Genomic DNA, 25,624 nt, shown 5'->3' with positions numbered 1-25,624 from the left:
TTTTATATATATAATCATTAATTATATATATAATATGAATAAATCAGTGCTTAAAATTTAACTTTAGAACACACCTAAAATATTCTTGAAACAGTCCTAATAATTCTTTGCTTAGTAGTTAGCTCGAACAGTTTTCTAAAAGCCTTCTGATCATCTGATCCTACAAAAGCTGTTTGTATCTGTCTAATTTTCTAACCAATTTGTATGAACTCCGTATGTAATACACCTGTTACATATCTCAGGCACAAGTTTTACAAACATTTTCAGCCATCTATTTTCTTTCTCCCTTTTTGGTTATGATTTTGGTCTTGGATGAGAGTTCTGTTTATTTTTTAGAAGATTTATTGATTTGAAAGGTAGAGTGACAGAGAGAGGGAGAGAGACTAATAAATACAGAGAGAGATCTTCTTTTTCCTAGTTCACTCCCCAGATGGCAACAACAGCCACAGCCAGGCCAGGCCTAAGCCAGGATCCCAGAACTGCAGCCAGGTCTCCCACAAGGGTGGCAGGCACTGAAACACTTAGGCCATCACCTGCCGTCTTCCCAAGTGCATTGGATCAGAATTGGGGAACACAAGTTGGAAGTTCTGATATGCGATGCAGGCATGGCAGACAGTGGCTTAGCGTGTGGTACCACAAAATTAGTCCTTGATCTTGGATTTATACAATACAAGAATATCAAATTTAGGAATTCTGGTTTTTCCACAAATGAGAATTAATGAAGAGATTCAGTGATACTGAGACTTCCAGCAAGATGGAAAAATAAGCTAAATTCACAGTTTGTGCCACAGGAAAGATGCTTCAAAGCACATTCACAATCAGCCATATAATTTCCAAACTACCCAAAATGGTTCAAACTGGGAAGCCTTGAGGAAGCCATGAAATGAGCACTGTGTGGTGAAGTAAGAAGAAATATATAACAACTGCAAGGTGAATATTTCCCAATGAATCATTCAGACCTAATAAACATGATTAAAGCAAACTAATTGATATAGGGCCAGAAAATAAAGATTACTACTCCACAAAACTAAATCATGGAAAGTCCTTTTTATTTCACTTGAAGGCGATTTATTGATGTACATAAAGGAATTACGGTTGCCTGGCAAGATAGCCTAGTGGCTAAATCCTCACCATGCATCCACTGGGATCCCATATGAGTACCAGTTCTAATCCCGGCAGCCCAACTTCCCATCCAGCTCCCCGCTTGTGGCCTGGGAAAAAAATTGAGGATTATAAAGCCTTGAGACCCTGCATTCACGTGGGGGATCTGGAAGAAGCTCCAGAACTTCAGATTGGCTCCAGTTATTGTAGCCACTTGGGGAGTGAACCATCAAACAGAAGATCATTCTCTCTCTCTCTTTGTCTATGTAAGTCTGACTTTCCAATAAAAATAAATCTTTTTTTTAAAGAATTAAGACTATGTGTTTTTATAAAATACTCAGAAAACATGATTCCCTAATTTGTACAAAGTAGCTTTGCTCTTCAAGAATTTTTCTTTTCCATTTCATTTGAAAGTTACGAAATATACAGCAAAAACCAGAGATCTTCCATCAAGTAGTTCAGTCCCCAACTATCTGCCATGGCCAAAGTGGAACCAGGCTGAAACTGGAGTCCAGAGCTCAACCCAGGTTTTGGACATGACTAGCAGGGATCTAATTAACTACCTGATTAACTAGCCTCTAAGATTGAATACTGGCAGGAAGCGGGGATCAGAGGTAAAGCCATACTCTGAACCCAGGAACTCAGATATGGGATGTGGGCACTTTCCATGGCACCTTAACTGCCATAGCAAAGCCTCATTCCAATAAAAAATACGTTTTAGAAATGAAACAAAGAAAGAGAAGATGAAAATAATGGCATAGAAAGCAATGAAAAATACAAGTAAATATTTCCAATAAAATTATCAACATATTGTTATGAAAAGTATAAATGTTTATCATGCAATTAAAAATTTGTATGTAAAATCAAATTTACATAATAAAGTGCTAGTAGGTTTTATATTACAAAATGACATTCGGTTTATGAAAAGTATACAACACAAATTTTCTAAATGGACATTTTCCTTGTTCAATTTAACAAAAACCTTAAATGCATACAAGTTCAATATCTCTTTGAGACAGTGATCCAAGCTTCTTCCCTTGATGATGTTACCAACTCATACTTCATTTCAACAACTTGTCCCTCCACGGAAAGTAGGCGAAGTCTCCTTACCAATACACTCAGAAGTACTGTGCACACCGTATATGCAAACCTAATTAAGAAGAAAGTTAACTAGTTACTGAACAGAAAAAATGACAGTTCAGTTGTATATGCTGCTCATTCTTGTCCACAGCGATCATCAACAGCTGTAGACCTGGCATCTCTTCCTTTCCCATTACTTTCTCTATCATTCACCTCAATTCTGGACATTCCTGCGTGCCCGAAAATCCAAGTGAGGAGAAAGTTTTCATTACTGACTCATCTGCAAACCGGTCTGGATCAAACCTACAAAATAAAATTGGGGGTTAATCACAGTATAGCTCCATGGTATTATATATATTGACACTAAAAGGATATAGATATAAAACTCAAGCTTAAAATCTAAAATCTACTGACACAGAAAATGCTGATACATATATCTACATATCACCTTTTTGTTCCCAAATTGTTGAACATGTATATAGAATATAAGTCTCTTGCTATTAATGATTTCTACATAATAAATGCGAAATGCACTTCTCAAAACTGGAAGGGAAGGAGATTTAACAAAGGCTTCTTTCATTTTATGAGATACTCAATACAAAGCCAGAAAATATTAAATAAATGTATGACCTGTTACATGAAACCAGCTTATCAATATGTGAAGCACTTTAATTGCCTTTTGAACTAATATTTATTTATTAAAATTTGAAGCTCTGGCCTTACAATTATCAATTACATTGAGATTTAGATTTATTGACAAATAAGAGGAATGAAAGGGTCAAGAACAGGCTCTCATTTTCATAACTCACTGCATAAAGTGTCTGAGGGAATAGATATTTTAAAGACAAAGAAATAACCCACCAACTTTGAAGCATGAAAAATGAGAAAAAAATATATACAGCAAGATCTTCCATCTGCTGGAGCATTCCCCAAATGCTCTGCAATGGCTAGGCCTGGACTGGACTTAAGCAGAGAGCAGGGCACTCAATCCAGACCTTGCACGTGCCTGGCAGAGACCTAATTCATGGAGTCGTTCCTTGCTGTCCTCTGGCATGTATACCAGCAGGAAGCTAGCAACAAGCATGGAGCTGGGACTCAAAGCCAGGGACTCTGAAGTGGGACACAGGCATCCCAGCTGGATTAACCACCAGGCCACATGCCCATCCCCTCAAAAAAAAAATGTTTCTGAAAGATCTAAACTATGAGATAAAAACAACACAAAAAAGAATTCTGATTTTATCTTATTAGCAAATGTGAATTTTTACTTTCAGAATATACTTCAACTAAAAAATATCAAATATAATCAGCTTTTCCCTTTTAAACTACCCTGAACTTAGGGCCCTACACATCTATCTGATGATATTCACTTATTTTCAGATTAAAAGTAAATCAAACTTGATCTTTTCAGATGTTTTAATAAAGAGCCTCACATCTTCATGCATTAAACCAAAAACAGGGGCAGCAGGCTTAAGGACTGACACTACAAATACCACTGTCCCATGTAAGAAAGCCTGAGTTCAATGCCAGCCTCTGGCTCCTGACTCAGCTCCCCATGATGTGGACCCTGAGAAGCAGAGGTGATGGATGAAGTGACTGGGTTCTTACCAGCCATGAGAGAAGGCCTGGACTGGAGCTCCTGGTTTGGTCTCAAGCCCAGCACAGACCATCATGAACATTTAAGAAATGAAGTAGCACATGGGGGCACTTGTGTTTTCTCGCTCTCTCTCTCTCTCTGTATTCCTTTCTAAAACAGTTTACAATTTTTTAAGAAACAAAATAAGGTTCCAGTGTTAAGCAGAGAATTAAGCTGCCACTTGTGACATAGCATTCCAAATGGGAGTGCTGGTCTGAGGCCGAGCCATTCTACTTCCCATCCAGCTTTGGTTCATGAGCCAGGGAAGATAATGGAAGATGGCTCAAGTACTTGGACCCTATCATCCACAGGGGAGACCAGGATAGAGTGCCTGCCTCATGGTTTTGTCCTGACCCAGACCTGGCTGTTACTGACATTTGGGGCCAGTGGACACATGGTTTTCTCTACTCCACCACCATCCCCCCACCCCTGTACTCTTTCAAACAAATAATTTTTAAAAAAAGAAAGAAAATAAAGTGGTATTTGCGCTTTTTAATCTTTATGTTCATTCCACTTAAAGATGACATTTTTTAGTTAGATTTTTTAAATGATGCTTATGTAAAAAGCAGAATGATGAAGTAAATAAACAGTGAGAGAGAGACAGAGAGAGAGAGAGAGAGAGAGAGAGAGAGAGAGAATCTGCCATCAGTTGATCTTCCCAAACGCCTGCTACAGGCTACAACTCTACCCAGGTCCCCCACATGGATGGCAGGGGTACAAGCACTCAATTCACTGCCTTCCCGTTGCAGTAACAGGAAGCTGGATTGTAAGCAGACTATCCTGGACTCAAATTGGGACTTTGATATGGGATGCAGTCATCACAAAGTGATTTCCTTTCGTACACTGTTATGAAAGGACTGGGCATCTGTCCTAGTGGCTGCCACCTGTGTCCACAGGGGAGTAACTGGTTTGATGCAAGTCTTTAGCAGCTGACTCCAGCTTCCTGTGAATGCAGACCCTGGAAGACAGTGGTACAGGCTCACGTAACTGGATTCATGCCACCCCTGCAGTAACTATGGAAGGAATTCCTGAGTTCTGGATTCTGATGACAGGTATGCGGGGAGCACACCATCAAATGGGAGCTCTTTCTCTCTGCCTCTCAAATTACAAATATAATAAAATGTAAAAACTTAAGGTGAGCAAGATGTTTTAAAAAAAGAGAAACACTTAATATGCCCTTCTTATACTCCAGAAGTCAATTACCTAGTACTTGATCCATGCCACCAATCCTGCATTCCTGCGTTTTATACTCAATATATATAATCTTATTGCAGGGGTAAAAATCCTAACCAATCATCTTACAGCAAAGTTTATTAGATGCCCATGTAGAAGCAAACAATAGCTTTGCTTTCACCTTTACCTTCCTTGTCTTCTGCACACCTAACACACACACACACTACACATGCTTGTGGAATTTCACTAAAGAGCTGAATAGCTAAGACTAACAAAAGGAAAAAAAATCTGCATGAAAAAATACACATTTAACCAAAAAATCCCAAATTCTACTAAAACTAGGAGAGTTGCAGCAATCAAGTAATTAAGCAAATCTAACTACGTAAGTGATACTAAGAGAGATTGAGAGTAGTCAAAAGCAAATGTACGGAAGAAAAAAATTAGTGAATGGAACAAAAAAAGAGAAGGCAGAGGCTTTCCTTCTGCTCGGTCATTGTTACATGTGAAATTTTCCCCCCCAAAGAGCAAGAAACAATGCACAGCACGTAATGACGTCAAAATGAACAATGACAGCTGCTTCATACTTGTAGGGTGATGGCCAAGCATCAGGATCCTGGAGAACCACTCCAAGGGCATACAGAATAAGAGTCTGCAAAATATAATACGTCCAGTTAATCAAGGCTTACCACAGAAAAAAAAATTTCTCCCAGAAAATCAATTCACCCTAACGCTTTTTTAATCAGATAATGAAAATTAAATAAAAACATAAAATAACAGAAAAACACACCCATCACTAATTTGGTATGCTAATTACAAGCGGGAAAGCAAGTAGTAAAAGCTGGAAGCCATAAAGAAATCAGACTCAACTATATCAAAATTTGAAGCCTGCATCCAAATAAAAAAAAAAAGCCATAAGCAACAGTACAAGCAAATACAGGCAGGAAAGACATAAGTGCCACACAACAGATAAAACAGGTTTTTATAGTATATAAAGACATAAATTCACAAGAAAAAAGACCGAAAGTTATAAAGAGATAGTTCACAAATAAATACAAACTTAATTATGTACAAAAAATTATTAAATCTGTCCAATGGTCAGAGAAGAACAGATAAAAATTAGATAATTTTTATGCAAGATTCACAAAATATGTAGAAGATTCATAAATACAGAGCTGGCAAAGATTTAGATAGAGAAATAATTTGCACTCATTTTTTTAAGTTTATTTACTTATTTTTATTGAAAGAGCAGAATTACATAGAGAAAGAGAGGTAGAAAGACCTCCGCTCCCCTGGTTCACTCCCCAAGTGTCAGCAACAGCCAGAGCTGAACCAATCCAAAGCCAGGAGCCAGGAACTTCTTCGTGGTCTCCCACATGGGTGCAAGGTCCCAAGGCTTTGGGCCATCCTCGACTGCTTTCCCAGGCCACAGGCAGGGAGCTGGATGGGAAGTGGGATCGCCTGGATTAAAACTGGCACATATATGGGATCCTGGCACGTGCAAAGCAAGGACTTCAGCCACTAGGCTACCACACCGGGCCCTGCACTCATGGTTTTTAAAATAATAAACTGCCTTTGGAGGACAACTTAAAATCTCAATACACAAAGTCTTTGAACTCTAAATTCCATTTGTAAGATTCTATTTTTTTTTAAAGATTTATTTTTATTACAAAGTCAGATATACAGAGAGAGGAGGAGAGACAGAGAGGAAGATCTTCCGTCCGATGATTCACTCCCCAAGTGAGCCGCAACGGGCCGGTGCGCGCCGATCCGAAGCCGGGAACCTGGAACCTCTTCCAGGTCTCCCACGCGGGTGCAATGTCCCAAAGCTTTGAGCCGTCCTCAACTGCTTTCCCAGGCCACAAGCAGGGAGCTGGATGGGAAGTGGAGCTGCCGGGATTAGAACCGGTGCCCATATGGGATCCCGGGGCGTTCAAGGTGAGGACTTTAGCCACTAGGCCACGCCGCCAGGCCCGAAAGATTCTATTCTGTACCTGAACAAATCTGTAATTTATAATTCAACACATACATACACACATACAAATTAACCTGTTAAAAACAGTACCTGTGGGGAAGGAGAGTGAGCATCTGCTATTTGGTAATTAAAATGAATTAAATTTAGTAATTAACTTGTGCTTGATTTAATAATGAGAAGAAATTATTGGGCATTTCAAAGAAAAACATTTTTAAATAGACACCAAAAGAGTCAAGAAAAATAACTGAATGAGTTAAACATGACACATGTTTCTCACCTCTCTAGGAATTACAAACTGATTCACTTTTCCTTCAATATCCTGAAGCCGGGCAGAAACCGGTGTCAGTTTGGCAGTCCGAACAGTTTCACAAAGTATTTGCCGACAATATCTGTTAGAAAAAAATCTATTTTAACAATTTGGGAGAGGCAATTTGATATATAAGTACATTTTTAAAATGCCATTGAAAAACTTCTCAAATCTTGCCAATTTAAAATAATTCATCATATTTTATTATTAGCTTATACAGAGAACAGGTATACACATTTCTGCAGCTTTGGGATCAGATATGAGAACCAGTTCAAGTCCCAGTCGCTCTGCTTCTGACCCACCTGTCTGCAGATGGCCTGGGAAAAGCAGTGGGAAATGTCCCAACTGCCTGGGCCCCTGACATCCAGGTGGGAGACCTGGATGGAGCTCAGCTTCCTGGAACCTGTCTGGGCCTGGTCAAGCCCTGATTGTTGAGTCCACTGTGGAGTGGACTAGTAGATGAAAGATAACCCTCTCTCTAACTCTAAAAAAACAAATAAATGTATGAGGGAGGAAAAAAGGCAGTTCACACACTCATAGAAACATAAATGGCAAGATGTGAAATCAAGATCTACCTTAATAATTTAAAATCTGCTAACTAAACCTTTGTATTTTTACTTGCCAGATTGGCAAACATAACAAAAAATGAATTTAGACAACAGACATTACTAACAAAAGCTGATACTCACATATGCAGTTAGGGGAAGGATAAATGAGTATCAACTTTCTGAAGTGTAACTGACAATATATGTAAAAAATATTAAGTACAGGGCCCGGCAGCGTGGCCTAGCAGCTAAAGTCCTCACCTTGAATGCGCCGGGATCCCACATGGGCGCCGGTTCTAATCCCAGCAGCTCCACTTCCCATCCAGCTTCCTGCTTGTGGCCTGGGAAAGCAGTCGAGGACAGCCCAAGACCTTGGGACCTGCACCTGCGTGGGAGATCCTGGGAAAGCAGTCGAGGACAGCCCAAGACCTTGGGACCTGCACCTGCGTGGGAGACCCAGAGAAGAGGCTCTAGGCTCCTGTTTTCAGATTGGCGCAACTCTGGTCATTGCAGCCAATTGGGAAGTTAATCAACAAATGGAAGATCTTCCTCTCTGTCTCTCCTCCTCTCTGTATATCTGACTTTCCAATAAAAATAAAACAAATCTTAAAAAAAAAAAAGAATGTAGGACTCTGAAGTAAAACCAGCATGAGTTTGAGTCCTATATCACTTTCCTGCAGTGTGATCTTAAACAATTGCCTTTAGCTTTAATCTGTAAAATTAATAATGTCCTTGAGTTTTTTGGTAAGTATTAAATGAAGTCCTAAACATAAAGCATTTAAGTCAAGTATCTCATGGCAGAATTACTGTACTTTTCTGTTTTTACTCTCATTGTGATATGTACTTAATATTTTTTTTAAAGATTTATTTATTTTTATTACAAAGTCAGATATACAGAGAGGAGAGACAGAGAGGAAGATCTTCCGTCTGATTATTCACTCCCCAAGTGAGCTGCAACAGCCAGTGCTGCGCCAATCTGAAGCCAGGAACCTGGAACCTCTTCCAGGTCTCCCACGCAGGTGCAGGGTCCCAAGACCTTGGGCCGTCCTCAACTGCTTTCCCAGGCCACAAGCAGGGAGCTGGATGGGAGGAGGGACTGCCAGGATATGGGATCTTGGTGCATGCAAGCAAGGACTTTAGCTGCCAGGTTATCTCACCAGACTCCAGAGCCCTATATTCATAACCATTGAATTTTTCAAACATCCTTAAACTATTGGTTTGCTTTTACAACCTTATGGTCCAGAAATATTCTGAAATAAGGAATCCAGAATCTAGTTGGCAGAGGGAGGGAGAGCACAAAGTACATAAAATATGAACAATTAAACAAGTACACTAAGTATCATGATAAAGCAATGTCAGGTGTACAGGAACAAATGGCAGGAAAAGCCAATCTAGAGAAAAGGCTTTTGCAGAGAAACACACATTTAGCCTGAATCCTAAAAAAAAAAAAAAAAAAAAAAAGACCTTGGAATTAGCTACAGGAGAGATGAAAAGAGAATCTAAAACAAGAATAGTCTGTGTAAAAGCCAGAAAGTAAGAGAAAAAGTGTGTAGGTTCAGCCGCGGGGCTTGGGTGAAGGGACCCCTCAGCAGCATGGGGGCTCTTGGGGTACCTGAGCCCGGTCGGACACAATGCTTGGGACTCTGGACATGGGCACCGCTGCCACGTGGTGAGTGAGTCCTGGGCTTTGGACTGTTAGTGTGCCAAGTGGTGCCAGGCTCTGCCTGCTGGCCGCCCCACAGTGAGCTATAGGCTTTTGGGAGTATGTAATTGCTGCCTAGGGACTTCCACGGATAAGGTCAATGTGTGTAAGTGAAGAATGAATCCTGTGTGACTCCCAGCAACAGGGTCACTCAACTTGCAGGCAAGTGTGGGGACTAAGACCTGGTGGTCTGGAGGGGAGGGTAAGATTTGTTTGGGTCAGACTGTTTCTCCACCCCACATGGGAGTCCTGAGATGGTCTGTTAGCATAGAACACTGCTGACTGCCACATGCCAGCCCACACGAGAGCTATGACTGGGAGCCTGTCTGGCACGCTAGATCCCAGTACTTGACTGAGTGACAGAACAGGGGATGGGTCACAGTAGGCAGGGTCATAACACTAAACAGCACGCAAGAGAACCAGGTCCGGGGGTAGATTCTGCAGGGGATAACAAGGCCCAACCCTGTGGAAGCACAAGTCCCACTCATTAGCTTAAGAGTTGGGGTGGTGATAGGCTGAGTAGGTCAAGGCTGCAGCACCCACACGTGCATCCTAAAACAGGGTGTGAGGCAGACGGGGCCACAACATCCTGCAGCTCAGACAAAGGGCAAAATGGAGTGGCAGGCTAGGTTGGGCCAGGACCTAGCACCTGTTGCAGCATGTGAGATCTGGGTCAGGGAGTGGACCAAGTGGGGGAACCTGGGAAACTTCCCTATCGGATCACAGCTCCCGCTGGTGAGCTGGTGTTCCGGGTCTGGATGTTGGGCAGCCTGAGCAGGTTAACTCCAACTGTTGGCTAATTTGTGGGTTGGTTTTGGTGGGGGGCAGACCAGGTAGGGCCAAGTCAACCTTACCTTACCTTACTGGAAAGAGCAGAAACCAGGTTGAAGCACAGGTCAAGCTCAGCTACGGTATCACATCTGTTGGTTTGCATGAGCCAGGGATGTGAGCATACAGAGCAGGGCCAGGTTCCAGCACCCGCCAGCAAGTGGTGGGACTTGGGGTAGGCTGAGTCAAGCCAGGCTGTAGCATCTAAGGCAAAGGCCAAGACAGATGACGGGATATGCCAAGCTGGTCAGAGCAACCATTGCCACGTGCAAGATCTATAGCTGGGAACAGACTTGGTTGAGGAGATAACGGGACACCCTATCTGGGTTGTGGCTCCCACTAGTAAGAATGGGGCTGGAAAGGAAGCCGCATTCTGGTCTGGACAGGGCTGCAGTGTACCTTGGCACAAATGTGGACTGGGGCTGAGTGCACCAGACTGGGTTAGACCCCAGCACCCACTGGTGCGTGTGAGGACCAGGGTAGGTGTAGCACAGGCTAGGCTTGGTTTTTGCCCCTGCTGAGCCGTGTGAGCTGTGTCTGCGTGGACCAGTCTAGACTGGGCTGTAATACCCAACAATTATAACCAGCCTGGGTTGAAACCCAGTCAGGAAAGGTCATTGTTCCTGCTAGGTCAGGAGGTGGACTGAGTAGGGCTGGCCCATGGACACAACAGTATGCGTGAGATCTGGAATTGGGAGAGGTTCTGATGGAGAAGCCTGGGAAATTCCTCTGGCAGGACACAGTCCATGCAGGTGAGAACAAGAACCACGATAAGGGGCTGCCCAGACCATGCCAGGGAAGGGTACTCACTGGCATACATATGGCGCAGGTCGGGAGTGAACCAGGCAGGGCCAGTTCACATCACCCACTGGCGAATCTGAGCACCAGAATGGAGTGTGGGTCAGGTCGGATTCAGTCACAACACACTGGTACGCACGAGGACTGTGACTGGGTGCCAGCTGGGCTGGGATAGGCTGCCACCAACATGAGCTGGAATAGGCTGGATAGGCTTCCACCAACCTGAGCTGGAATTGGGGGGTGGGCTGGGCCAGACCAGGCTACAGCACCCACTGGCAAAAGCTGAAGTGAAGCAGGCCATGCCAGCGGGCCACAGCACCCAACCAACACACGCAAAACCCAGGGGGAGGGGGTGAAGCTGGTAGGGGGTGGCATGGGGCTCACCTGCTGGATCACCACTCCCACTGGAAAGCATGAGTTGGGAAGGGGGCAGACAAGACCAGGCAGAGCTACAACAACTTTGGCCTCATGTGAGCTGCACCAGGGAAAAGCCAGGCTGGGTTGACTTTCCTACTGATGCAAGTATAAGTCAGAGTGGTGTGGGTTGGTTGGGCTCTGCTGCAGCATTAGCTGGCAGATGCTGGCACAGGGGTGGCTAATTCTGTCAAGCCAAACTGCAGAACCACCTGGAGAGTACATAATCTGGGAGTGGGATGGAGCCCAGTGGGAAAACAATGGGCACCTCCCTCCTGGGTTGCCACTCTGGTGAGCATAAGAACCAGGACTGGGGCAGGCATGGCTAGACAGACAGTGGCACCTGTCGGCAGGTGTGTGTGGGCTGGATAGTGGGGCTGATTATGTTGAACTAGGCTTCAATGCCCACTGACATTTATGAGAGCTGAATGGGATGTGGGACAAAATGGACCAGTCTGCGAAACATACTGACAAGCATGGAAAACCAAGGCAGCAGGCAGGGCTGGTGAGGGTTACTGGGATCACCCCAACTAGGCTATATCTCTCACTGGTTTAGGTGGCCAAGTGTGTGGTGGGCAGGATTGGGGTGGGCTCTAACACCCACTGGTTTGTGTAGAAGACGGGGCTGGAGTCAGAACTGACCCAGCAACGACAACCATCAGCATATGATAGGGGCGACGGACTGTGCCGGGCCCTGTACTGGCAAGAACACCTAAGAATCTGGTCTGGGATCACTTCAGACAAAATTTCTTTAGGAATCCCCCCAGTCAAACTGCCGGACTCAGAACCCCAACCATGAATTGAAGGTTCCATGGTCTGACCGTGGAGTCCATATGTCAAACCTGAGCCACCTCAGTGGTTCCGACAGAGCAATGGACAGCGCATCCAGGTGCACATGGAGAATATGGTAGTACAGTGGAGCCTGCATAGGACACCTGGTACCACTACAGAGGACAGAACAAATTGATCAACTACCCCAGCCAAGGGTTGGTAGTAAAAAACTGGGCAAGTGAAGACACTAAGGTGGACTATGTCAGCCAGTGGATTCTGAAGATTTTATCATGCTTGGAATGGCGAGACTGGCAGCAATTCAGAACAGCTGAACAATCGAAACTACTTGAGCAGTGCCCTTGGAGCATGCCCCACACTGAGGACCCTGGGATGGTTGGGAGGCTGGGTGTGGTCTTTCCCTTTGTCTTTCCCCTCCCCCCAGACAGAGGAAGGAAAAAAAGAATGTGGAAACAATGGTCTTACCCACTTTCCTGTAGCCCTTGACCCTTTGAGCCCTAATCAACTATGTAAAGATCAAATAAAAAATATACATTATATATATATATATATATACATATATAAAATATACTTTTTAAAGTGTGTCTTCCAAAAAGAAACACAAAAGACCAGAGCTGAATTGAAGGGCATGAAAAGATACAGTAATGAGAAAATGAGAGTGGTCCTATGTTAAATTCTTTTTTTTTTTTTCCTTAAGAGCAGAGTTAAGAGAGAATCGTCCATCCACTGATTCACTCTCCAAAGGGCAGCAGCAGCTGGCTCTGGGCCAGGACGAAGCCAGAAGACAGGAGCTTCTTCTGCATCTCCCCACCCAAGCACTTGGGTGATTTTCTGCTGTTTTCCCAGGAGCATTAGTAGGGAGTTGAATGAAAATGAATAAGTTGGGACTCTAACCAGTGCCCATACGGGATGCTAGTGTTGCAAGTGGTGTCTTAATCCACTATGCTAAAATGCCAGCGCCATTAGGCTTAGTCGTTAAGATGTTATAGGGATACTCTGGTTTCTCTTCAAATTGTATAAATATTTCCCCCTGAAATGTTATAGGATTTAGTAAGTTACAGAGGGAGTCTAAAACTTCATTTAAAGAACACAGAAGAATTTTAAATTTAAGAGCCAGTTGACCAGGTAGGACTCTCCACATGTAAAAAAAAAAAAAAAAAAAAAAAAAAATCATTCCCCTCTTCCAACCCCTTCCTCCAATTCTTAACTTGGATACACATCAAGAATCATCCAAGACGCTTATGCAAAATTGATGCCCAGAAATTGTGAAACAATTGGTTTGGGATTGGTCCTACATATATCTACATTGTTTGTTTGTTTGAAGTGATACAGAAGGAGACAGACAACAAGAGACAGGTCTTCCATCCGCCAGTTCGCTCCTCCGAGGTGGCTGCAACAGCCAGGACTGACCCAGGCTGAAGCCAGCAGCCAGGGATTCCATCTAGGTCTCCATAAGAGTTGCTGGAGCTCTAGAACTCGGGCCATCACGCTTCCTCTTAGGGTGCATTAACAAGAAGTTGGATTAGAAGTGGAGTAGCACCCTATTAGGTGGGATGTTGGCAACGCAAACAGTGGCTTCACCTGTTGCACCACAACACCAGCCCTCCAGATATCTGTATTGTTAAGCATTCTCGCTGATGGCAGGTATAGCCATGAGCTCCAGCAGCAATCAGGAAGATGGACCCAAGAGGAAAAAGATTCAGGGCTACTCAGGTCTCCCAGTTACACAGTGCTTAACCTTGACGTTTAGATAGATTCAGCTCACGGGGGTTCAATTCCCAGCTCCAATACTGGTTCTGGATTCCTGCTAGTGCTTACGCTAATTAACAAGTAAAACTATCTAACAGTAAAAATATGACATACCATTAAGATAGGGAAAAATTATTGTTTTTAGGATATGTAACCAGAACATTAAAATCGCCAGAATATCTGCATCCACTATGAAACCACAGCGACAAAGAACAAAGGCCGACATCCATCTCTACCTAAGATGCCATGTATTGACTGAAAGGTTACTGCTCATTGTGTGTATCTATATTTCTTAGGTAAGAAGAAACATCAGAAGTGGCTGAGGAAGCCAAGAAGCAGATCCTCTAGTGATAAGCAGACTTGTGCTGGCTGACTTTTAAAAATGTTTCCTCCAGGGTTGGGTGTGAACCAATGGATAGAAGATCTTTCTGTCCCTCCTTCTCTGTTAATCTGCTTTCCAATGAAAAGAAATAAACCCTTAAAAAATGTGTCTCCCAAAGTCATTAACAGTGTTTTTAATCTTAGAAGCCTCTCCTGGCTTTTATAAACTCTCATGATTTCTTGTTCTGAATATGTATGGCTTTAGAGTATCAAGAAACCTCACACACATTTCCACCAATTCCACAGGTAGTTTTCCTGCAGTATTAACATCATTTTCATCACCACTATTATCACCATCATCCTGATTCAGAACCATTTCAGGTATTTCACCACCATTCAATGAATGAACAACTGGAGCCTCATTACCAACGTTGAAAACTTCAGCATTCACTCTTCCCCACTTTCTGCTGACTCTGAAGGTACATCCTCTGCATATGCAACTAAGTCAAACATCTTTTTTTTTTACACTGGACATATGGAATCTTTTAAAGCCACCACCTTATTTATCATTAATGTACTACTGTGCCAGATGACTATATATTGCGTTACATGTCTTGGCAACTGCCTATATGGTATCCTTTCTGCCAAATTCCTTCAGAAAACCTGGGCGGCAGTAGATGTGCACCGGTTGCTACCAACCACGGGGAAATATGGATTGCATGCCCAGCTCTTGGTTTTAGCACCTGCCTGTCCTAGCGGTTGTCATCATTTGGGGAGTAAGTCAGCAGATGGCAGTTTTTCTTTTTTCTGTCAAATTAATTAATTAAAAAATAAAGTGCAAAAAATGTCCATACCTATGGCTCTGTTAGAATGTTACTACTGGCATACAATTCAGGAAAGTGTTTTTGTATTTACTCTGGTCACATTGCTGAACTAATAAAGACACATTTGAGGAATTATGTGGCATAAACATCTTTGATGAGAATTTCATATGGGAAATAAGCAGAACAGTTGTAAAGGAATGATAAGACTTTTCCATTATTATCTGACTTAGCTTCTCTGCAGACAACACAAGCCACTGGTGTACAATATTTGCAAAATCAATCAGAAATGAGGTCCCTGGTGATATGTATTTTTACACAGAATAATGAACTGATAAGAAATTAATTTTGTCTACCACAGCAAGTCTATATTTAGTACATCCCAATTGCATTAGTACATCCCAATACAGCTATTCTTTTTCATTCTTCTTTTTTCTTTTTCTTTTTTTTAAAAGATTTATTTACTTATTTAAAAAGCAGTTACAGAGAGAGGGAGAGACAGAATCATCTTCCATCTACTGATTCATTCCTCAAACGGCAACAACAGTCAAATCTGGGTCAGGCTGAAGTTGAGACAGAAACTCTATCTGTTTCTGTAAGGCTGGCAAGGGCCCAAGCACTTAGGCCATTTTATGCTGTCTTAGCTGGAAGCTGGATTAGAAAAGGAATAGCCAGGACTCAAACCAGCACTCTGTGATCTAAGATGCTGGAATAATAAGCAGTAGCTTAACCCACTGAGCCACAGTAAGAATCCCTGTCCATTCCATCCTCAATTCCTAAAGGAGCTGCCTCATAGGCCATAGCCAGTATCCTCCTAGGCAATAACGCCAAAGCAACATCACTTCAAAAAAATTAGTGTTTATTTCAAAGGAAGGAAGACTGAGATCTCTCACCTGATGGGTCACTCCTTGAATGTCCACACAGCCAGAGCTGGGCCAGGTCAAAGTCAGGACCTAGAACTCAACTCAAGTCTCCCATGGGAGTAGCAGGAACTCAACTACTTGACCTGCCACTTGCTACCTCCGCAGTTGTACGATATCAGGAACCTGGATTTGAATCCAGGAACTTCAATGTGGATGCGGGTGACCCAAGCAGAATCTTAATTGTGCCACATGCCTACCCCTGACCTTAGCAAACTCATTAATGAACATCTCTATTGCTTCATAATCAGCAGACACGTTATTAACAATGTTTTTAAAATGCTGTCTTTCCTTTTCTCTGGTCGTCTAGTGAATATTCACAGTTCTCTTCCAGGTTCAGTTCACAATGACAGATCTCTGCCCATCTCTGCCTGTCATACCAAGTGGTATGAGTTCACTGCAAAACTGACAGATCCAGTGTTTCCATACACAACATTCAGCTTCATATGAGCTCTTCCTGTTTTTCACGAACTTCTGTTTATCACATTCAGCAGCACAGAACTTCAACAGTTTTTCCTTCTAATGATCACCCGCAGTGGCCATTCTTTTCTTAGTTTATTTGTATTTATGTGGAAAGCAAAGTGACAGAACAAGAGAGAGAAAGAGCAAGAGTTAGTAAGAGAGAGAGACAGAATTTTCTATCTGGAGGTTTACTTCCTAAATGGCCACATTAGCCAAGCCTGGACCAGGCCAAAGCCAGAAGTCCACCTAGGTCTCCCATGTGCGTGGAAAGAACCCAGCTACTTGAGCCATCATCTTCTGTAATCTCAAGGTATGCACTGGCAGCAAAGCTGTATCAGAAGTGAAAGCAATATGTGATTCCAGGTACTCCAAGACAGGAAGCTGACACTCCAAGTGTACCTAAATGCCACTGCATGCAGTAGTTGTTGTAACACCATATTCTTTAAAATGTTTTAATTTATAAAAACTACATTCTTCTACAAGATGTTTCACACTTATATCACTATCAATTTCTCCAACATCTTGCTTGATTTTTTTATACAGCAGATAAACATAAGCACTTTCCCTTTTTCCTATCACTTCTATTCAAGGGGATATATTCAACAGTATCTTTATCTCACAGAGAATAAAGACAAAAACCCAGTAACATATCTAGGTCTTGGCCCTGTGGGGGCATCATGGGAAATCTTCCACTGACAGTCCGGCTGTTATATTATGCTTTGTTGGCCTGTTTATTGGGGAGAGAGCATGCTATCTGGGTATGCTCAGAAAACATACACCACAGTTCAGGTGGGCTGCAAAGTCCTTTTCCCCTTGTGGACACTGCATAAACTGTGTATCATGTGGCTGCATTCTGACTGTATCTCATCACAAGCGACCCAAAGTGGAATTTCTGACTTGTAACATCATGGTCAGCACTCAGTTTCAAAGGGCTGGGCATTTGACCAAGAGCTTAAAGTGCTGGTTGGAATGCCAACATTCCAGTGCTTGGGGCTGACTGAGTCCTAATTTCAGCTTTCTTCTAATGCATACCCTGGATGCAGCAGATGACAGCTCAGATAGCTAAGCCTCTGTCATCTTCATGGGGACTTGGATTGAGCTCCTGACTCCTGACACCCATCTGGGCCAGCCTTAGCCACTGCGGGCATTTGGAAAACAAACTAGCAGATGAGAGCTCTCTTTGCCTAGCTGCCTATGAAAGAAATGGGGATAAGAGTTCCAGATCTCAGATGTTCAACCTAAAATTGCAAACAATCAGGTAACCGCAGCTGCAAGCAAGACAGAGAATAGTTTTCCTCCCTCTAAAACATTTATGCATGCCCTCTGCATTGGATCTTTTCCTCATCATAGTACTAGACAACCAGTGACTGCTTTCAGTAACCACTTTACTTTTTTCGAGAATTTCAAATGAGCAGTTTTTGTGTTTTATTACTTTTACTTAGTGTAATGAGCTCTATCTGTGTAATATGCTGTATGTACTGATACTGGATTCCTTTTCATTACTTAGCAGTATTTCATGGTATGGTTATACAACAACTTATCTATGTATCAGTGGGTGAACATTTGAATTATTTCCACTTTGTGTCTGTTTTGAAAATACTATTGTGAACATTTGTCCACTGAATTTCTCTCTGGACATGTTCATTTCTCCTGTATAACTATTTAGAAATGTAATTTCTGAATTATAAGGCAAGTGAATGTTTAACATCAAATGATTACATCATCTGGTTTACCAATATAACTATAGTATGTTGAATTCCCAAGAGGGTAGGAGTGTTTTACTTGCTTGATACTTTTGATATTATTACATATAGGGCAATTTAAAATATTTATTTATCTATTTATTTGGAAAGGAGAGAGACAGAGAGAAACACATGTTTACCCTCTGATTCTCTCCTCCATGCCCACAAATGGCTAAGGCTGGGTTAGGGAGAAAGCGAAGAGCCCAGAATACAGCACAGGTCTCCCATACAGATGTAGAAGTCAAGAGCTAGCAGGGAACCCAAGACCTCTTATATGGCATCTTAATCACTAAGCCTGCATTTATATATACTGATATAAAGTTATTTATTAAAATCTATATAAACATTTTAAGTCCTATCTTTTAAAAAACCTGTTACTTCTTTAGATAATAACATTAGCTTTAAATTAGATAAGTCAGTTCAAATTTACCTTTCAATGATCTCCTCTTCCTTTTAGAATATTCTTACCTGAGATGTTCAATTTTTTCTGGAGTAACAGGTCCTTTCCCAAAAACTTGGTCTATTTCTTCATATAGTTTATTTTGAACTTCTTCAGAGGTAGACAAAAAACAGATTGCCCAGGTACATACTAAGTGAAAAATTACAATAGTAACAATGAAAACAGCTAACACATAGCCAGTCAGAGTACAAAATAAGAAAAAAAATGGGTTTTCATTTTTAAATTTTGATGCAGGGAAGGGTGGGAACCTTTTTTTCTGCCAAGCGCTATTAGGGTATTTATAACATCAATCATGGGCTGTACAAAAATTATCAGCTTAACAATAAGCCTGCTAAAGACTTATTCAATTCCAAGTTCCACCTGCAGCTGCCTTGGCATAGCAAGAACAAATTATTTCACTCATCTTATGTAGTCCATGGATATTCTCCACCTTGAATTACAGAAGATACATCATGCTACACATGCAAAACAATAAAAATAAGAAATTAAAATTCCTTACAAGATTCATATTTCATTGAATAAACATGAATCTTCATAGAATATTATCAAAAGGAGAGTACAATCTAGAGAACGTTTAAAAGATTTATTTATTTATTTGTTTATTTATTTATCTATCTATCTGAAATGCACAAAGACAGTGAGGGGGAACAAAAGAAAGACAGAGACAGAGAGAGATCTCCCACCACTTGCTTCACCCATAAATGTCTGCCTTAGCCAGGGCTGGACCAAGCTCAAGCTAGGAGCCAAGAACTCTATCTAGGTCTCCCAATAGCAGGCAGGTACCTCAGTATTTAGGCCTTGATGGTACACTGTCTTTCATGTGCGTCAGCAGTGAGTTAGATTGGAAGTGTGAATAGCTGGAACTAGAATCCACCCTCTGAGAGGGGATGCAGACACCCCTGGAGATGACTTCATTCACTGTGCCACAACTTGGGTCCTGGGTGCTTCCTTCTTACAACTAGCAAGTACCTAAAGTCATTTAATGCACATCACCTTAGATAAAACAGTAATAAGTTCCTTAACCAGGAGGGGATGTTCCCTGTTAATGTTTGTGATGAATTATCTAATTCACTCATTCTTGTTTTAAAAAAACTGATTTACAGTTCACTCAGGAGTTCTAATTAAATGATTAATACAAGTCAAACTAGAAAAGATTTAACCAGAAATCAATATTCTACTTTTTTTTAGTTTTAATGATAAATGGACTGGATCGGGAACACCTGGGAGTTGGCTGATGCCACAGTCTCACATCCAGGTTTGGAGTCACTCGATTTGGGACAAGATACAGGCAAGCACACTGAAAGCATCCAGTTATCTAATGAACAACACAATTAGAATACCACTTGTTCATGGATTATTCTGCTTTATTTGCCTGGTTCTACTCAGTGAGGAAATAAAAATATGAAAAACTACACAAAGAACATGAAACAGAAGAAACAGTTTCCTTTAGGAATTCACTGGAATTATAACCATTCAGAGAATGGAGCCATCTGGATATACAGTGACGCAAAAAAATATGCCTGAACAGACACTGCAGTTAACTATACCTTTTTTTTTCTGTAACAGATTTTTTAAATACGCTTACTATAATATGCTACTTGTAACTACCAATTATCTGTTTTTGAACTAAGACTGATTTAAATTTGCCTCAAAGTTAATTTACAAAAAATATTTGCCAGATCCACCTAAGATGCAGAGTATTATCTCGAAACTGTATAGTTACCTGGTATTCAATTATTTTGGTAATTTCCTCACATTCTGAGTTCACAAAAAAGCATGGGTAAGTGTCCCTAACTTTGCCCTACACAGGTTTCTTTATTGTGGCTTTTGAATGAACTACAAAATTTTTATTTCACAAAAAGCATGAAAACGTGTGTTATACACAATATGGACACATAACACTATTTTACAGTATGTAGTACTACACAACTGAGAGATTTCCCACCAGCATCTGCATACAGTCCTCACCTGTATGCCCTACTGACAAATTACCACTTGAAATCATAACTGTATAAGCTTATAAGCCTAAACATTGATTTTTTTTTTGTAGAATTATACTAAAAAGTATGACTGGAATTAGCTTAAAACAGTGACTTCGAGCCATTTAACATTTTTAAAATACTGAATCAGACATAATTTCATAGTTGAAAGACACCTTGGAGGCTATCTAATGATAAAACCTGATTTTAGAAAAGGAGAGAATATGAAGGTATCCAGGTGTCTTGTTCATCAGGCTCATGAATGACAGAGTGAGGACTTTGAGGTTCTCTACCTTACCACTCAAAAATATGAACATTACCTTAGGGAATAATCTCCTGGCCAAGAAACATTCCTCTTAAAATTCCTTCTAAAACATGAAAATAAAGTTAAAATAATAATCCAATGTTGAAATGCCAAATTTTTGGTGTTTTTGAAGGTCTTTCAGCAAAAATACAGCATTTATTGAAATTCATATTTTTAAAAGAAATGAAACATTTTAAAAGGATTAAATATAAGACATGCAGTGGCATGGCACATTGGGCCTCCACCTATGGCACTGGCATCCTATATGGGCACTGGTTCAAGCCCCAGCTGCTCTATTTCTGATGTAGCTTCCTACTAATGCACCTGGGAAGGCAGTAGAGAATGGCCCAGCTACTTGGGCTGCTACACACACGTGGGAAATCCAGAAGTTCCTTGCTTCTGTCTTCAGACTAGCCCAGTTCCAGCCACTGTGGCCACCTGGGAAGTGAACCAGTGAATGGAAGAGATCTCTGTCTCTCCTCACTCTATTGGAACACTGCCTTTCAAATAAAAGCAAATAGGGCCCGGCGCAGTGGCCTAGCAGCTAAAGTCCTTGCCTTGAACACTCCTGGGATCCCATACGGGTGCCGGTTCTAATCCCTGCAGCTCCACTTCCCATCCAGCTCCCTGATTGTGGCCTGGGAAAAGCAGTCTAGGAAAGCCCAAAGCCTTGGGACTCTGCACCTTTGTGGGAGACCTGGAAGAAGTTCCTGGATCCTGGCTTTGGATAGGCACAGCACCAGCTGTTGCGGTCACTTAGGGAGGAATCATCAGATGGAAGATCTTCCTCTCTGTCTCTCCTTCTCTCTGTATATCTGACTTTGTGATAAAAATAAATAAATCTTTTTAAAAAACCCAAATAAAAGCAAATAAATATTAAAAAAAAAAGAGATAGGGGCTAGCACAGTCGCATAGCTAGCTAATCTTCCACCTGCGATGCCAACATCTCATAGGGTGCCAGTTCCAGTCCTGTCTGCTCCACTTCTGATCTAGCTGCCTGCTTATGGCCTAGGAAAGTGGTAGAGGATGGCTTAAGTCCTTGAGAAACCTGAAGAAGCTCCTGGCTTCATATTGCTTCAGTTCCATAGTGGTCATTTGGGGAGTGAACCAACGAATGGACAAGCTTTCTGTTTCTCTCTCCTTATCTCTGTAAATCTGCCTTTCACATAAAAATGAATCTTTTTTTAAAAAAACAGGATCAAATATACTATTTTTTTTTAAAGATTTATTCATTTTATTACAGCCAGATATACAGAGAGGAGGAGAGACAGAGAGGAAGATCTTCCGTCCGATGATTCACTCCCCAAGTGAGCCGCAACGGGCCGATGCGTGCCGATCCAAAGCCGGGAACCTGGAACCTCTTCCGGGTCTCCCACGCGGGTGCAGTGTTCCAATGCATTGGGCCGTGCTCAAGTGCTTTTCCCAGGCCACAAGCAGGGAGCTGGATGGGAAGTGGAGCTGCCGGGATTAGAACCGGCGCCCATATGGGATCCCGGGGCTTTCAAGGCGAGGACTTTAGCCACTAGGCCACGCCGCCGGGCCCAAATATACTATTTTTGATACATAGTTTCATAAACCCTGTTTAACCTATAAATTAGAATATCTCTAGTACACATCTGTATTCATCATGTTAAAGAGAATTCCCTGAAACAGAGAACATAAATTTTATAGACTTTAAAATGATGTCCTAATTTTTCCTTAACGCACTTTTATCTTTCATGTCTACACAAGCAATTTTTAGAAATACTGTAGGAATGAAGGGTTCTCCACTAATCTAAAAACCAGTGAGTAAACTTAGAAATGTACCACACATTTTAGAATTTTAAATAAAAGTCGCCTTCAATTCCACCAAGAGAGGAGTTCTTTTAAATTACGACTTTTGTGGCCTATATCCTATGTTGGTAGACCTCAATTAGACTGGCTGCGAATCACAGTGAAAAGCAACAGCAGGAAATGGAAAAGCTCACTGCTCCAGCTGGAAAGGTGTCAATAGCAGCTCCTTCTAAAGGCACTAACTAGAATTCATGATCCACAAAATGTGTCAAAAACTTTATGGCAAGATTCAGAGGTGGCATTGAGCACCTGGTGATTAAAAAAAAAGTATCTGCATGAATCAAGCCTTTAAAATGAGAATAAAAAAAGAAAGCAAGTTATAAAGAGGTCATTCTGAGAGTGTTCCTTTATATCAGAATGGCTTTAATCTATCTGAAAATGAAATCCATATTACTTACATTTTGCAGTTACTATGCACCCGGCCAATGAAAATATCATACCATCTTCTAAAATCTAGGAAATAGAAGTAAATTTAGAAAATGTGCAATGTAAGATGGCCTATATTAAGCTCCACTAGATCATCTAGACTATAAAATTAGGGTCAATGCAAGAAAAAAAGTGCAGAGCTTCCTTCTGATGTTTTTAATAGAAATGAGCATAATGCAAAATTCAACTTATTCACTGCATTGCCTTTTGAGTGCAACAAACGTTTAATATTAATGGCTGAAGACAAACACTGGCAAACTGGCTGGGTCATAGCTTTCCAGCAGGGCCTGATGTGATAACAAAACCTTGACAAAGTGAAAAAGAGCCTGTCACTGGTTTCAGAGCCCAGTGCAGTGTCTGCACCGATGCCTTCCCAGAAAACCAGTTCTGCCCTCAAGGACTGGCATGTCTGGAATCAGACAAAAGATCCTTAGAGTGAATGGGTGTGGCTCTAATGAGCCCATACCTGTTCACTGCCTGATAACCTCACAAAGGCAGGGAGTGAGTGCTGGTGATAAGGCACTCACCCTGTGAACAAGCCAAGCTGCCAAAGTTGGTCAAGGGGAAATGGCTTAGCCTGCAAGGGCTTTTACAAGTCCTCCATTTTTAGGATCACAAAATTCCAGCTCAAGATTTGTTCATCCAAATATCAAAAATACACAGCTGCTTCAAACAGCTAAATAACCAGAAACTATCTTGTATTACTTACAAGGTACAGTAAAGGAAAACTCATTCAATTTTAGAACATTTAAATTACAGTAAATTCCATACATATTTAATTAGGATTGTTTGATAAACATTTAATAGTTACATTACCTGTTGGTCATTAAGGTTCCCATGTACTAAGGAATCAATGAAAATATGTTGACTAAAGTTCCTTCCTTTTCGCTCTTTTATGATTTTCTTTAAGGTACATTCCAGCTGCATAAACGCTTAGAGAAGACAAAAAATTAGAACACAAGCATTTGTGGAGACTGAGCTTTTCAAGAGTGAAAAGCACAGTTAATTATATGCAGAAGAAAACCTCCAAAAATAATAAACAACAATAAAGAAAGCTACTTTATATTTTAACTCAGCTATTTCCTTTTCCATCTTCTTTTTCGTATGCTTAACAGACTTATAAAAAACATGAAAGTACAATTTAGGAATAATTCAAAAAGTAAATACTTAAGACCTCACTATGCAGATCAAGAGTTGGAACCAGACCAGCACTGTGGCATAGCTATATGGGTCCCAGCTTGAGATCTGGCTGCTCCTCCTCCTTCCATCCAGATTCCAACCCTAGCTGTTGTGGGCAACTGGGGAATGAACCAGAAGACTTTGATCTCGATCTATTTCTCTCTCTCTCTCTCTTTCTATTTCCCCCTCTCTCTGTAACTCTGACTTTCAAATAAATAAATACATCTTTAAAAAATCAAAGGGAGCTTCAAAAACATGACCCTCTTGCTGACATTATCCACCTTTTTTCAACAACTGTATTCTTTCTCCTAAATCAGACATCACTTATTGAAGAACAGAAGTTATGAAATAACCAGAAAACATATGAAACCTAGAAGATATACATAATTGACATCCACAGGTCAACAAAATTTTCCAAGAGAGAGGCGTGCATGACGGTTCAACCGGCTAATTCTCTACCTTCAAGTGCCAGAATCCGATATGGGTGCCAGTTTGGGTTTTAGTTGCTCCACTTCTGATTCAGCTCCCTGCTTATCGGCCTGGGAAAGCAGTAGAGCATGGCCTAAAGCCTTGGGACCCTGCACCTCCCATGTGGGAGACCCCGAAAAAGTTCCTGGGTCCTGGATTCAGATTGGCTCAGCTCCAGCCATTATAGCCTTATGGGGAGTGGACCAGCGGAAAGAATATCTTTCTCTCTGTATCTCCTTCTCTCTGTAAATTTGCCTTTCCAATAAAAATAAATAAATCTTTTTAAAAATCATCCAAAGATCCATCCCAGGGCCCCCTTACTTGGCCTGTTGTATCATCAACAAAGTTGAGAAGTTATTTATCAGCAACACTTTTTCATCGACTCCTCGGAGCCCATGGTCCCCTTCCCCTCTACTACCTGATCACTCATTCACAGTTTTTACTGAGACTTCCTCAACTGCTGATTTTCTTTAAAGTGGAATGTCCAAGGACAGGGCTCAGTTTCTGGATCACTTCTCTTTGTCTACTGGTATTTATGACATTTACATTTCTATTCAGAACTCTTTTCTGAACTCTAGTCTCATGTACCTAGAAACAAAACACTTTCACTTGGACATC

The 25,624-nt window shown here is 41.4% G+C and overlaps 1 protein-coding gene across 3 annotated transcripts in view; it reads right to left on the bottom strand.

Moving 5' to 3' along the window:
- Positions 1 to 337: 337 nt before the first annotated feature.
- The window catches only part of LOC101519324 (cytochrome P450 20A1), a 72,693-nt gene continuing 47,406 nt past the window's right edge, over positions 338 to 25,624 (bottom strand). For all 3 annotated transcript variants that reach the window (XM_004576926.3, XM_058664875.1, XM_058664874.1), the window contains 7 exons: positions 24,176 to 24,291; positions 23,332 to 23,386; positions 18,826 to 18,946; positions 7,237 to 7,348; positions 5,572 to 5,636; positions 2,395 to 2,484; positions 338 to 2,251 (listed from right to left, as the gene is read on the bottom strand). In XM_004576926.3, the coding sequence (XP_004576983.2) occupies positions 2,101 to 2,251; positions 2,395 to 2,484; positions 5,572 to 5,636; positions 7,237 to 7,348; positions 18,826 to 18,946; positions 23,332 to 23,386; positions 24,176 to 24,291 (710 nt within the window). In that variant the 3' untranslated portion in view covers positions 338 to 2,100. The remainder of the gene's footprint in view (positions 2,252 to 2,394; positions 2,485 to 5,571; positions 5,637 to 7,236; positions 7,349 to 18,825; positions 18,947 to 23,331; positions 23,387 to 24,175; positions 24,292 to 25,624) is intronic.

The sequence above is a fragment of the Ochotona princeps genome, chromosome 5, assembly GCF_030435755.1.
Source record: "Ochotona princeps isolate mOchPri1 chromosome 5, mOchPri1.hap1, whole genome shotgun sequence".
NCBI lineage: Eukaryota > Metazoa > Chordata > Mammalia > Lagomorpha > Ochotonidae > Ochotona > Ochotona princeps.
This window is presented reverse-complemented; position numbering and strand designations above follow the sequence as displayed.